Source organism: Mytilus californianus, unplaced genomic scaffold, assembly GCF_021869535.1.
Source record: "Mytilus californianus isolate M0D057914Y unplaced genomic scaffold, xbMytCali1.0.p SCAF_1, whole genome shotgun sequence".
NCBI lineage: Eukaryota > Metazoa > Mollusca > Bivalvia > Mytilida > Mytilidae > Mytilus > Mytilus californianus.
The window spans coordinates 98950298-98964917 of NW_026262581.1; the positions used below are offsets into that span (position 1 = coordinate 98950298).

At 30.9% G+C, this 14620-nt stretch overlaps 1 protein-coding gene across 3 annotated transcripts in view; it reads left to right on the forward strand.

Annotated features, from left to right (window-relative positions):
* The window catches only part of LOC127726947 (coiled-coil and C2 domain-containing protein 2A-like), a 70303-nt gene that overhangs the window by 19903 nt on the left and 35780 nt on the right, over positions 1 to 14620 (forward strand). For all 3 annotated transcript variants that reach the window (XM_052234324.1, XM_052234336.1, XM_052234332.1), the window contains 10 exons: positions 3018 to 3203; positions 3448 to 3484; positions 5311 to 5445; positions 6251 to 6390; positions 6983 to 7309; positions 7500 to 7556; positions 8372 to 8439; positions 8935 to 9075; positions 11302 to 11458; positions 11755 to 11841. In XM_052234324.1, the coding sequence (XP_052090284.1) occupies positions 3018 to 3203; positions 3448 to 3484; positions 5311 to 5445; positions 6251 to 6390; positions 6983 to 7309; positions 7500 to 7556; positions 8372 to 8439; positions 8935 to 9075; positions 11302 to 11458; positions 11755 to 11841 (1335 nt within the window). The remainder of the gene's footprint in view (positions 1 to 3017; positions 3204 to 3447; positions 3485 to 5310; positions 5446 to 6250; positions 6391 to 6982; positions 7310 to 7499; positions 7557 to 8371; positions 8440 to 8934; positions 9076 to 11301; positions 11459 to 11754; positions 11842 to 14620) is intronic.

Sequence of the window (14620 nt, forward strand, 5' to 3'; positions counted from 1 at the left end):
AAATTTTGGATTTTGGATGTTATCTTTTGAACCATATGTCAATCTTTTACCTTACTTGATTGAATTATGTTGCTTCTGTTGAGGAAGACCCAGTTGATTTTGGGGCATATAGGGTAGATGTCAAGGTCACAGCAGCTATTGATAGACTGAAATTGTGTCTTGTACTGATGTGAACATTTTTGTCTTCTCTGCAGCATAGGTAAGACTTTGGCATTTTGTTTCTTGTGTCTGTGTCAATGATTATTTAAGTTTTCCATTGTGTAACATAGATGCTATATATCTCTGTTTAAACAGTTTATTATTCTTGTACCAGACAGAAATGATATAACCATTTGGGGGAGGGGGGGACTGATCTATAAGACACTTAAGTCAGGGGACTGATTTTTGGACAGGATTGGGTTCACATAGTTAATTTAAATTTTGATAGCTTTATTTGTATGCCACATTTCCTGAAATTGTGAGAATTATTAAGGCATATTTGTCCATTGTTTAACGATTCCAATATTTAAAAATGGCTGGTTATTTACTTCTGCAAAATTGCACAATTTATTTCAAGTTTGTGTTCTGTTTTCGGTTTTTTTCAGTCAATTCTAAAGTCATTTAAAAGTAGGACATCTGAATGATTTAATTTACCTTCATTCATATATTAATATGACAGAAGTGATCTAAATAAGAAATCTGTTATTCTTAAAATTTTGAATGAATTTAACCATTGACATTGGGTACAAATAATTTTGTCTAAACTTAATGTCTTAATTAGCATAATTAAAACTCATATATCATGTATAGATAAGTCAACTGGTCCAAAGTTTTTACTTTGTCAGTACTGTATTAAAGGTATTTTCAGAAATAAGCAGATTTAAATTGTAGGATTTTATTTCTATTTTTTATTATTTTGTCAATATAATAAGTATTTTATGTGCAGTATCACTCTAATCTTCATCAAAACATGCAATTAGAGTGTAAAGATCTTTAACAGTGGTAACTAGTAAATAGTGGTTTTATATGTAAATATATGATCTACCAGGTAGATGTTGGCCTTTATAATTTATTATAGTCGTAAAGGTTATTTTAAAGGATATATTCGTGTATTAACTTGGCCAACTTACTCACAAACTAAAAAAAGTGTGAAGGACATTTTATTGAGTTTGTGAATAAAAGGCAAAGCTGACATATACATTATTGATGTTTAAAAAGAGCCTACTTACTCACAATTGAAGATAGTCCATTTAAGTTTGTTTTAAAAGGCTTAGTTTACACGTCAATATACTCTGTAAACATAATCTTAGTTACTTTTCATTCCAATAAAAGGCAATTAAAAGTATGACCAGTAAAAAAATCTTCAACGCTTACAGAACTAGCCTGTGTCGGGATTCATATATGTGATGATGATAATGTTTTTTTGGTTGCCATCAAACTTGCTAATGTGTATGATATGAGACTGAAAATACAACTTTTTAAAATTTAAATTTGACTCCATTATTTTACTTGGAATCAAATGAAATTTTTTTTTAAAACATCTTTTGTTATCTGGTAGTTATTGGTGGTTAATTAAAAAAAAAAAACTTCAGTATTTGAAAACACCTGTCAGTAACATTTCTGTAGCAAACTGTGTTTTCTGCTGATTTATTAATGAAGCAGGAAAATGGTTAGTTGCATCTGAAAGATTAAATGTTGACGTAGGACAATATTTTAAAATGCACTTCATTTTCGACTGTGAAAGCTTAGTTCTGCCTGCTAATTTCTGATGATAAGGAAGATCATGGTATATAATTTCACACAATTCATTTAAACCTTAAATCTCCTTCCTTCGTCAATATTTTGATGTTTTTGACATTAATGGCACAGTAAACAATTTGCAGTAAAATGTGTATGTATATATAATAATCCATAAAACTCTGATGTCCTGACCAGAAGCATACACAATCTAAGTTTAGGGCTATCCATCTGATGAGTTGAGAAGGCTAAACTCATCAGATAGATACAAACAGAAAAACATATAACAAAAACACAGAGTGTAGGTGGATGGGTACTTATACATTCCAACAACAAAAAGACACTAAGTACATATCTGAGAGTACTCGCAGTTACTGACAGCTAGTTCAAAGCCAATAACAACTAATAAAAAAATCATGCATCTAAGACTTAAATATCAATTAGTTGTAGAACAATTACTAGAGGCCGAGATGAAGCGAAATTTTACTGGGTTTTTGTGTAGTTTAGGTAACAAATACATAGTAGGGTCCTTTAAATGTTCAGAAGAGGCCATAAGCTGTGATGTGGTTACAAAATTTTTCCTATTTTTACTTTATGATTGTCTGTACAATGTCAGGATCTAAACTTTGGTTAGACACTTGTCTGAATATATCTGATATTGTGGATTCATTTTAATTTCGTTGGGTACCAATTTCATGGATTAACAAAAATTGTATTTCCGTGGATATTTGATTTTGTGGTTTTTGCCAAAGTCTTTAGAAAATGTTTACTTTGTTTGTTGAACATTTAAATTTGTGGTTTACCTAAACCCATGAAATTTAAGAAATTGGTATCCAACAAATAATAGTCCACAGTAGATATTTTGTAATGTACAAATTTTTACCTACTGCAAATACAAATTTCCTTACATTTGTACAATATTTCCTTCAAACATTTTTTGCAATAAAAATTCATTCATTTATATATGTGCAGTTGTTGAATGAGGTAAGGCAGAAGTTATTAAGTACCAATTTTGATAGATTGTTTTTTTGTGGATATTGGATTTCATGGTTTTGTACAAATTTTGTGTACAAATCTAACTAATTTTATATATTACTATAAAAAGACAACAACATCCTGGATTGCTGCAAGGAAATGCTTTATTCTGGTCTAATTTTATATATTGTTAAACACTTAATTTAGTGATTTACCTTTATCCATAAGGTCCATGAAAATTATTTACCATTGAATAATAATCAATCCCAGTATCTTATATTGTTGTCAGTTGTTTAAGCATACATGATGTATGTGAATATTTACAGGGTGTTTTTATGCCATCTAACGAAGAAGCATTTGATTTCTTTGCTCGGGACTTTGAACCAGAACCTGAAACTGTTAAAGAAAAGGCAGAAGAAGAATCAAAAGAAAAGGAGGAGAAAAAGAAAGAAAAGAAGGAAGGAGAGGAAGAAGAAGAAGAAGGAGAGGAGAAAAAAGAAGAGGAGGAAGAGGTTTGGGAATGTTAAAATGAAGAATCTTAGCTTATTGATAATCCATTGAACATTAACATCTTATTAAAAACGTTGAGTTTTCTAAATAGTGCTAGGAAAGCTTAAGTATTATATTTGAATAGTGAATAAAGAAACCAAAAAAAAAGTAATATTTTTTTGAGAGCACAAGCTTTCTATTGTAAACAAAACTTATTTTTATGTTTATTAATGTTTTTGCTATATCAATTTTTGTTTCTCTCTGCAGGAAACAGCTGCCAAAAAGAAAGAAGACGTTCCAGAGGGTGTGTATTTAGAATTATTTTAATTTGAATTTAAGTTCCTTACTTAATTTCAGTATTCAAATGTATAAAAAGGGCTACTGAAGATGAAAATCCATAATTAACAAATGGTTTTAAATTACAGAAATCCAATATACCCATAGATAACAACTAAAATACTTAACCAACTGAACTTGTAACTATTACGATTTTTATGGTCACCACATTCAAAAATGTATTTTAATTCCAAGATGTAATTTGATTGAAGTATACATATATATATTTGTAATCAATGAGCAATGTCACAAATTATATTGAATTAAATCAGAATTAAAGTCCATATGATCTATTTCTTGAAAGACTATTATACCTAAGTGTGTAGAACATGTGTGGTCTTTTGTAGTGTATAAAACATTATTTTTTTTATATTCTATTAATATTTTGATTAATTTCTTTGAAGGTATGATCTGTTTGAGTTAAGAAGTGTTTAAATTATTTTGTTTACAACAATCAATTCAAATAAAATTGAAAGAAGTAAATGAAAATACTTTTAGTTATAACCTTTTACATCTTACCTTTGATTTTGAAGTAAAACCTAAAATTAAAAAAACTTTAAAAATATTGGTTTTAGCTGATTTTAAAGAGCTTGGATTTTCTCACCGACAATCATTTGGGTACTTGGTATACAAAATAAGGAGATGTGTTTCTTTCAGCAATTCATTTTACCAATGTGTACAAAGTGGCATAACTCTAATTTCAAGACCAGTAACACATTTTATGGTACCTTAAATCTAGAAATTGTGGTGAAGAAGTTCTAAGGGTTCAGTACCGTAACATTAAAATGGCTTTAATTTGATATTTAAGCTACATGTTTAAGAGTTATTTAGCTAGTATATTCAAATATATTATGTAATTACATTTCAGATATAATTGTATAAATGGCATTTAAAGAACAAATTAGTCCAAAGATTTCTGCCTCATTATAACACCCAAATTTTAATGCTGTTATTTCATTAATACTGTAAATGCCGAAATTATTGCGAGGTTTTTATTAATGAGAATAATGCGACCAGGTGAGTATCGCAATAATAAGAACTCACATTTTTGTCCATTCGTGAAAAATCGCAATAATAAATGCACGCAATAATTTCTGAATTTACAGTAGAAATAATTGTGAAATATTTGTAGTATAATTTTCTATGAGATTATGATACTCTTCACTGGTTAAGGTTGACAATTTTTGTTCAGAAAGAAAAAAAAACAGTAAAAGTTAGTTTACAGCTGAGTTTGTGTAGGCTTTTACACATTTTTCTTCTGTTTTGATGTAAAAACATGGGCAATTCATTTTGTTTCATTTTCATGGATAATCAGCTGTGCTATGTTTTTATCATATTTATTTGTAATGAAATGCCATAATAAAACAAGTTTCAAGTTTAACAATCTTAAAAGGAAAAAATAGGAAAATTGCATAATTTTGAAATCCTGTCATAAAGAGTGATTCTTAGATACTATTAAATTTAAGTGCCCAGATTCTTTAATCTACCCATTTGAACAAATATGTGTCATGTCATCGCCTATGAATGAAAGCTGTATAAGTTTTATTGGATTAATCAGTTTCCATTCATGTGCAAACATTCCATTGAAAAATGTTGATTATGACTAGGTAATTATTATTCAAATACTCTGAAAAAATATGATGATTCTATTTTAACAACAAATTACCTCACTTGAAGTTTGAAACAGTGACGTAAAATACATTTAAATTAGAATATCTTGAAAGGCTTGAGAAGGGTTAACATTACAGTTTTTTATTCTACGTAAGTCTTACTACGAATACAATTTTAATACAGATGAGCAGCCTCTGTTAGATGATATAGATGAGGAGGGAGTAGGCATGGTAGCTGTCAGGAGAGCAGATTATGATGATACCCCAGAGACAGAAAAGAAGAGAGAAGAAATGTTATTTATACCTTCTGTCTTTTCTAGTTAGTACCACTTAATAAACCATTCATGTGTCAATTTTTTTGCAAATGATATTTTTTTTTAATTTTTATGAGGGCTTTTCATAAAAATTTTAGCTGTCGAAATAAATATTGTTTAGGTGGAAAGAAAATTAGTCTTCCTGAATAAAGCTATTTTACTTGGCCATTATTTTTTTAAAAGCTACTGTTTTAGAAAAAAAATTCGGAAACAGTAAATGGTCCTTTGTAAGAAAAATTGTAATTTCATAGAATGATATATGCTTTAGATAATGCTTTACATAAATGTTGAATAAAGTCTTGGACCTAAAGACGTAAATTACCATTAAATTTGATAAACAGTATTCAACAATGAATATACACCCTAACATCACAGCAAACAGACTCAGCTGCTGCTAATATATTTCAGTTGAATGTATGGACTTGTACATATATCACAAATGTAATTTGAAATATATTTTTCGTTTTTTTCATGTAATTGTAATCCTCATGCTACACTTAAATGGTCCTTCATTTACTGTAAATTAAGAATTTTTTGTTAGTTTTAATTATAGCTATTGTTGAGATGAATTATACAATTTTGGAAAATGCTGAATACAAATAATGCTATTAACATTTAAAATGCAGGTTTTTAATTTTGTGAAGCCTATTCCATCACAGTTTTAGCAAAAATGAATAAATCACATTTACTTTTTTCCCCATTAAAACCATGTCACAATCAAGTGTAAAAAGGGGTCTTTGGTATATAAATAAATGCACAAATACTTCCCCACCATGAAAGGTCTAAAACATTGGTCCATTGATTTTGTAGCACCAGCCGAACAGAAAGTAGGAGAACAACAGCAGCCTAGGTTTTTAGAAGATGAAGGTTTTTATGTGGGAACCAGACCTGATCTTGGTGGATGGAATCTCAACATAATGGAAAACAGATTACTTAAACACGGAGATAAGGTACTTATTAGTTCACCCAAACAATGAATTGTTTTTTTTATACCCCCGCTTTAAAAAAGTGGGGGTATACTGTTTTACCTCTGTCTGTCTGTCCATCCGTCCCATGAATATTTTTCGTCGCATCTTTCTCAGGAACGACATCATAAGGATTTCTGAAATTTGGTTTCAGGGTTTATATAAGTCAGCTATACTGTGTGATGGGTTTTCAGATTCATCACTCAACAACTTCCTGTTAACCGAACACTTACATCATTTTACACAAGACATCCAAGTTGAAAATTTTCGTCACATTTTTCTCAGCAACTACATTACAAGGATTTCTGAAATTTTGTTTCATGAGTCAGCTATACCGTGTGATGCGTTTTCAGATTCATCACTCAACAACTTCCTGTTTACAGAACACTTACATCATTTTACAATAACTATTTAAATATTCCCAATGCATATTTGGGCGGGGGTATCATCAGTGAGCAGTAGCTCGCAGTTTCACTTGTTTGTCATGGGGTGTTAATATTTTGGCTTATTTTTGCAGCCTGACTGTGTGATGTAATAATATTAGATTTTGACAAAGTCTTTTTTTTTTTTTTAATAGGAATGGTTTGGTGAAGATGGGAGAATGTTGGCATTACCTAATCCACTACGGCCCAAACCATCTAGGCCACAGGTTCCTGAAGAGCCTGAACCATTTCTAGAGACAGTGTATCGTAAGGCTGTGGTTAGAGAGTATGATAATCGGTACATTGATGGATCTATGGATAATGCTGGATTTTATCAGTTAGATGTTGACATGAATTCCATTAGTTTTTCTCACCATCATTTGTTCAGCAGAGAACATGTATTAGCAGAGAGATTAACAACATTGTATGGACAATATCTTGCCAGAAAAAATAGAAATATGACAGAGTTTCTTACAGAAAAGGTAGGAATTACCATGAGGAAATACATAATAAAGGATAGTGTTTCAAAAATATGAAAACACACTTTTTTTAAGTTAAATTTCTAATAATGCTTAATTGTACATTCAGTATTTTTTGTAAATTTTTAAATTTTAGAAGTTTCGGATAATTTATAGGTTATAGACTTACCTATGTTTTTTTATTTCATTACAGTTGAAAGCCTTGAAGAGTTCAGCATTACATTTGAGAGAACACATGGTAGTTCACAAGGTAAATATTTAACATTCACTGAAACAGTTGTAGGGGAAAATAGCTTACATATCTATTTTAAATTTGGCAGGCATTTAAATTGGTGCCAAGACCAGTCTACTAGAGTTAAATGACAGTTCAAATACAAAAGATCAAGCCTGCATTAGTTGATTTTATTTCACCTTATATAATTTCCCCCTTAATTTCCCCTTTTGCAAACCATTGTTTATTGTTTATAAATGATGTTCATTTATTCTCATATTTTCATTGGTTGATAAACAATTGTGACAAAATTCCTGATGGGTTCCTAAGGAAAAAAAAAACAATTATTGTTTTCAGATCACCAGAATTTATTAAACTTTAATTTTGTGCTATTTGACATTTTTTTATAGTAAAATTTTCAAAACTTTCTGCAATTCAACTCTCTAAAATTCAGATAATGATAAAATTTCTCACTGAATGAGACGGTAAAATCTATCTTTATAAGCACTATGCATTTGCAATTTTATTCTTATCAAAAATGTGTTTGATATCAAATGTTATGTGCATATAAGGTAAGGCCGAAATTTTCATTTGGGAATTATTTGCTGTAATTTTTGTGGATTATAATTGTAAAATATAAGAAAAGGATGTCACAGATTGTAAACAATATTAAATGAGCACGGAGGTGCCTGAATGAAATTCACTTTTGGAAATAACACAGTAAAAATTGACAACTGAAAATTAGATAAGAGTTTAGCTGGTTAATTGGCATGTACAGATGTACAAGAAAATATACTTTGATATTGTTAATTATTATTTTTTCCAGAATGAAAATAATGTTGTTGTTTTTTCAGTCAGAACACAGTTATTCCGACAGATCCAATTATGAAAGAAGGTTACAAGACTACAAATATGAAATCAGGTAAAATATCATCTCAAGAATATTAATAAATATTACATCTTTTTTATGTGTAATGTTATTTGATGGAAATTTCCATCTGAAGGTCAATTTATCTTTATTTAATTATCTAATATTTATTAGAAAAAAATTGTTGGGCTCATAGATGTTAAAAGTAGTTTTCTTTTGTACTTTAAAAAAAATAATTCAAATTTGTAGTTGCAAGAAGGTTGTATTTTGTTCTTCAGAAGATAATGATGAATTCTTTTCAAATCTAATTTGATACCGAATTTAACTAACTTCTACAGACGAAACTTTCATTTTTTTTTTTAAAGTGGTAATTATGTGAATAAAGTCTTCTTGTCACTTATTTTGGAGCTCGCTGGGTCGAAATGCTCTACAAATCCCAAAATTTCTTGTAACAAGGGTTGGAAGATTGATTCTTTTTTTTTGATATAAAGCCATAGATACTCTTCTTTGAACACATTAGCTATAATTAGTTTTATAAATTTTTTTTAGGAAAACCAGAGCATTAAGAGACAAAGAAGAATATTCTGACAGACAATTGCTGAAGAATATTATACACACATGGAAAGATCTGAAAGCCCAGAGAGACACACAAAATTATAATAATACACCAGCTAGACTTCAGATACATAAGTAAGTTAGAAACAATGGCAGATATATTTTGGGAAACTGATTACAAACAAATATAAAAAAACACAATGTAAGTAATTAAAAAAAATAACATTAAAATTATATTTATAGAGAATCGGAAAGAAGTCAATGAAAAAGAAAAATATTCAACTAATGACTTAACTATACATTTGTTCACAAAAGCATGTAGTACATGAGTGAATTATCACTGTTATTCGGTCACACAAGTTACACAATTTCTTTGAATTTCACATGTGAAAGTATCAGTTTAATAATTAATTTCTCAGTTTTGACTACAGTAACCACAATATTTCATCACAACCAATTTAATAATGTAATTGTTAAATTTCAGATATTTCAAATTGGATTGGTTTTTGTCTCGCCTGCCACTTTCGTTGCAGAATGTGAGACAAAGGGATTACAATCTGGTGGTGGCGTAAACTATTTGTATAAGGCTTTATATTTCAGAGGGTAGAAGACCTGGATGCTTCATACTTAGTAAAAAGATGCCTTATGTTATGAAGTTTCTGTCTGCTAAATGTCCTTTGTTCTTAACCTCATTTTCATCGTTCAGCAACTGCTTGAAAAAAAAGTTCTTTTTTTTTAAATGTGAATCTCTCACTTATTATGAGTAATAGAATGACTATATTTGGTTCCTTGCAATGTCTGCATGTCTGTCAGACAGGGTCACTTGACCTTGACCTCATTTCATGGATCAGTGATCAAGGTTAAAGTTACATAATTAGTTTGTTTCTCAGATACTGAGAGCAGAAGGTCAACTATATTTGATGTATGGAATGATTGTAAGGTGTCCATGTCAGTCTGACAGGTTTCATCTGACCTAGACCTCATTTTCATGATTCATTGGTATAAAGTTTCAGTAGTAGGGTCCTTTGTAAGATACTTAAATCAGTAGGTCAACTATATTTGATGTATTGAATGATTGTAAGGTGTTCATGTCTGTCTAGCATGGTTCATCTGACCTTGACCTCATTTCCATGGTTCATTGGTCAATGTTAAGTTTTCCTGGTAAAGTCTGTTTCTCAGATACTATAAGCAATAAGGTCAACTATAGTTGATGTATGGAATGACTGTAAGGTGTACAAGTCTGTCTGGTAGGGTTCATCTGACCTTGACCTCATTTTCATGGTTTATTGGTCAATATTAAGTTTTCATGGTGTGGTATGTTTCAATTATACTTTATCGTCCTGATTATGCATGAAATATTTGCCACTGGACGTTAAGCAAGCAACAACCAATCAATCAATTATACTTTAAGCAAAATTTCAACTCTATTTGGTGTATGGAATGATTGTAAGGTGTACATGTCTGTCTGACTAGGTTTATCTGACCGTGACCTCATTTTCATGGATCATTGAGAATGTTAAGTCAGTTTATGTGATACTTGTAGTAAAACTTTATCTTTAGGAATATCAACATAAAATAAATCATGAATAGTAAAGCAGGCGAGACATTTCAGCATGTGCACTCTTGTCTAAATGAGTGTCTGTCATAATCTTATGTCGATAGATATTTTATTATTTTGGTACAAGTTACTTTGCAAACTAATAAAGCAAACTAAGTTTGTAAAATGCAAACATTGTTATAAAAAGAGATATTTATAGATTATCGTTGGTTATGATGACCAATGATAATCTGTTTATCGCTATTTTACCTATGAAGACGTTGTTAATTTCCTTGACAACGGCACATGTTCCCTTAGTTTCTAGCGATAATTTTCATATCACTTGACTCCGTTTTCATATCACTCGACTCCACTGAGAACGGAAATTATCAGTCAACAAGATCAAAGGAAAAATTTGTAAAATAACGATAATATTGGGTATACGTCAATGAGACAACAATGCAACAACATCATACAAACAAAATATGATTTATAGGTCAACATACAGCCAGACAATCTCTAAATTACGTGATATGCAGAACAAAAATACTCAGATATAAACAACAACAACCATTTTTTGAATCATTTTGTTTGCCTGTTTCCACAAAATCAATAAAAACTAAGTACACAAATTGAACAAAAACGTATCTGCAGTTATTTGAAATGGATATATATGTTTTTTATATTATTTGTATAGAGCTTGTCTAACAAATTCTGCACATGTTTATGTATGAAAACATTTTATTAGGCAATTGCATGATATTTTACTGTCATTTTTGGAAACATTGACATAACATTATTGTCTCTATTTTTCTTCTATGCAGGGAAGAAGTGGATAAAATTCATGACCAAGCTCAGTGGAAACTTGAAATAGAAGAGGAGCTGGAAGAAATGAAAGAAGAACATGATGAGGAATATGAGCATAAGAGAGCATCTTATGAACAGCAGATGAAAGAAATGAAGAAACAGAGAGAAGCTAAGGTAGGAAAGAATAATTGGACATTAGGGAATAATTATCATCTTTTTGCACATTAAGCTCAGTATTAGTTATTAGTTTTTGCTATTTGTAGGCACACCATATTACTTTTTCCTTTTATTCATATAAAAGTTACCCTTAGTTTTAGTATAACCTCAAATGTTTAATAGGAACCAAAGGTATTTAATCAGAAGTATGCTTATTAGCATTCAACTAAAACATGATGTACACATTCTCACCATATTCTGTTTTCTGAAACATTAATAGAAATTAATAAGTTATTGTTTATTTTCTGTAAAAGGAGGAAGCTAGGAAAAGACAGAAGAGAAAAGGAAGTAAAGCTTCACAGAAATCACAGAAATCTAAACTTAGTGCTGAACAAGAACAGGTAATACAGACAAACCTTGGGGACTTTTGTAAAAATAGGCAGTTCTTTAGCAAAAGTTTGGATTTATTCACTAGTATAAAAAAAAGAACATTAATTTCTCATTTTAATTGGCTGAGCTATACATGTTTGCTTGCAAGATTATTCTATTGTGAATTTATCATTAGCTATTTTACAAACATCAATGTGTTGAAACAGCAATTGCTTTAGTGGAACTCAAAAGTTTACAAGCTCACAATTTGTTTCAAATGAATTTTTGTCGAGCCTTCGACTTTAGTTGAAAAAGCGAGACATAGCGATCCTACATTCCGTCGGCGTCGTCATTCAATATTCACTCAGTGGTTAAAGTTTTTAAAATTTTAATAACTTTCTTAAACTATCCTGGATTTCTACCAAACTTGGACAGAAGCTTGTTTATGATCATAAGATAGTATCCAGAAGTAAATTTTGTAAAAAAAAAATTTCATTTTTTCCGTATTTTACTTATAAATGGACTTAGTTTTTCCGCCTGGAAACAGTACATTCACTCTGTGGTTAAAGTTTTTAAAATTTTAATAACTTTCTTAAACTATCCTGGATTTGTACCAAACTTGGACAGAAGCTTGTTTATGATCAAAAGCTAGTACAACAAATGTATCTAGAAGGAAATTTTGTTAAAATTTTGTACCTGTTTATCCATATTTTACTTATAAATGGACTTAGTTTTTCTTCCAGTTAACATTAAATAAATTCTGCAGTTAAAGTTTTTAAAACATTTATTAGATTCATAAACTATCCTGGATTTATACCAAACTTTGACAGAAGCTTCTTACAATCAAAAGATAGTATCTAAAGGAATATTTTTATTGATTTTTTTCCTCATTTTTGTTGAGCCTGCGATTAACAGCAAAAGTAGGCGAGACACTGGGTTCCACGGAACCCTTACAAATTTTTTAATTTCAGTTATAAAAGTAAGATGGTCACTTTAAATTTTCTCATGGGACTGTAGCTTTAATATACTATTCAAAATAGGAATAAGGAAAGATCAGCTGGAACATAATTCTTTTTGAATGACATAATACTAAATTTGTAACCAATATATTGTAAAAAGTGAATGGGAAAAGGAATTTTCTTCTCACTTTTCAAGAAGAATGTTGGTTACCTAAGCAGGGAGTTACAGACATAAACTTCATTTATAATAACAGTCATTCACCTGGTCATCTTTTTGAATGCCAGTGTTTATTTCAATTAAAATTATCACTGAAATTGTTAGAATAGATTTAAGCAGATAAAATCATAAGTGCTCATGTGAAATGGCATGATCAAGTTAACTTTGCCTTTAGTATACTTTAGTTCTGTTGTGCAATTTTTATGTCATTGACTATCAGCCTTTTTGAAGTTCTCACAACAGTTAAAATAGATTTGACAATTAGTGACAAAATAGACTAACTAGTCTTAGATGCATGATTTTTAAGTCTCCCAAACGAAGTTTGGGAAGACTTATTGTTTTTGCTCAGTTCTTATTATTATTATTATTCTTCTTCTTCTTCCGCCGCTTTTAAATTTGAACTTGTCCGCACCCGTTCTCCAAAACCGCTTGTCAGATTAACTTAGGGTTTCACAATATGTTAGACTAACATGTCTAGTGGTGCAATCAGGGTTTTGTTTTTGCAATGGGGTTTATAAAGGGGTACTTTGAGGGGCAAAAAGAAAAGAGGGTTTTACTATAGAACCCTATGGGATTTTATTTTTTAAAATTTTCAAATGATTATAAATTGAAAACCGTTCGTGATAGACACAAACTTTTTAATTGAAAATGTTCTAAATGATAAAGCCCATTAAATGAAATACAGGGTTAGTCCCCAGGGGTCACCCCCACCCCCTGCCATTTAAAAAAATTCTAATACCTTGTAAGTGGTCAAGATCCCCACCCCTAAACCATATATATTCTGGTTTGTCATGCTAAGATGGTTTGAATGATATACAGGGTTAGTCCCCAGGGGTCATCCCTACCCCCTGTCATTTGAGAAAGTTCTAATATCTTGTAAATGGTCGAGATCCCCACCCCTAAACCATATATATTCTGGTTTGTCATGATAAAGCACATCAAATGTAATACAGGGTTAGTCCCCAGGGGTCATCCCCACCCCCTGCCATTTAAGAAAGTTCTAATATCTTCTAAGTGGTCAAGATCCCCACCCCTAAACCATATATATTCTGGTTTGTCATGCTAAGATGGTTTGAATGATATACAGGGTTAGTCCCCAGGGGTCATCCTGACCCCCTGCCATTTGAGAAAGTTCTAATATCTTGTAAATGGTCGAGATCCCCACCCCTAAACCATATATATTCTGGTTTGTCCTGATAAAGCACATCAAATGAAATACAGGGTTAGTCCCCAGGGGTTACCCCCACCCCCTGCCATTTAAGAAAGTTCTAATATCTTGAAAGTGGTCAAGATCCCCGCCCCTAAACCATATATATTCCTATTTGTCATGCTAAGATGGTTTGAATGATATACAGGGTTAGTCCCCAGGGGTCATCCCGACCCCCTGCCATTTTAGAAAGTTCTAATATCTTGTAAATGGTCGAGATCCCCACCCCTAAACCATATATATTCTGGTTTGTCATGATAAAGCACATCAAATGTTATACAGGGTAAGTCCCATGGGGTCACCCCCACCCCCTGCCATTTAAGAAAGTTCTAATATCTTCTAAGTGGTCAAGATCCCCACCCCTAAACCATATATATTCTGGTTTGTCATGCTGAGATGGTTTGAATGATATACAGGGTAAGTCCCCA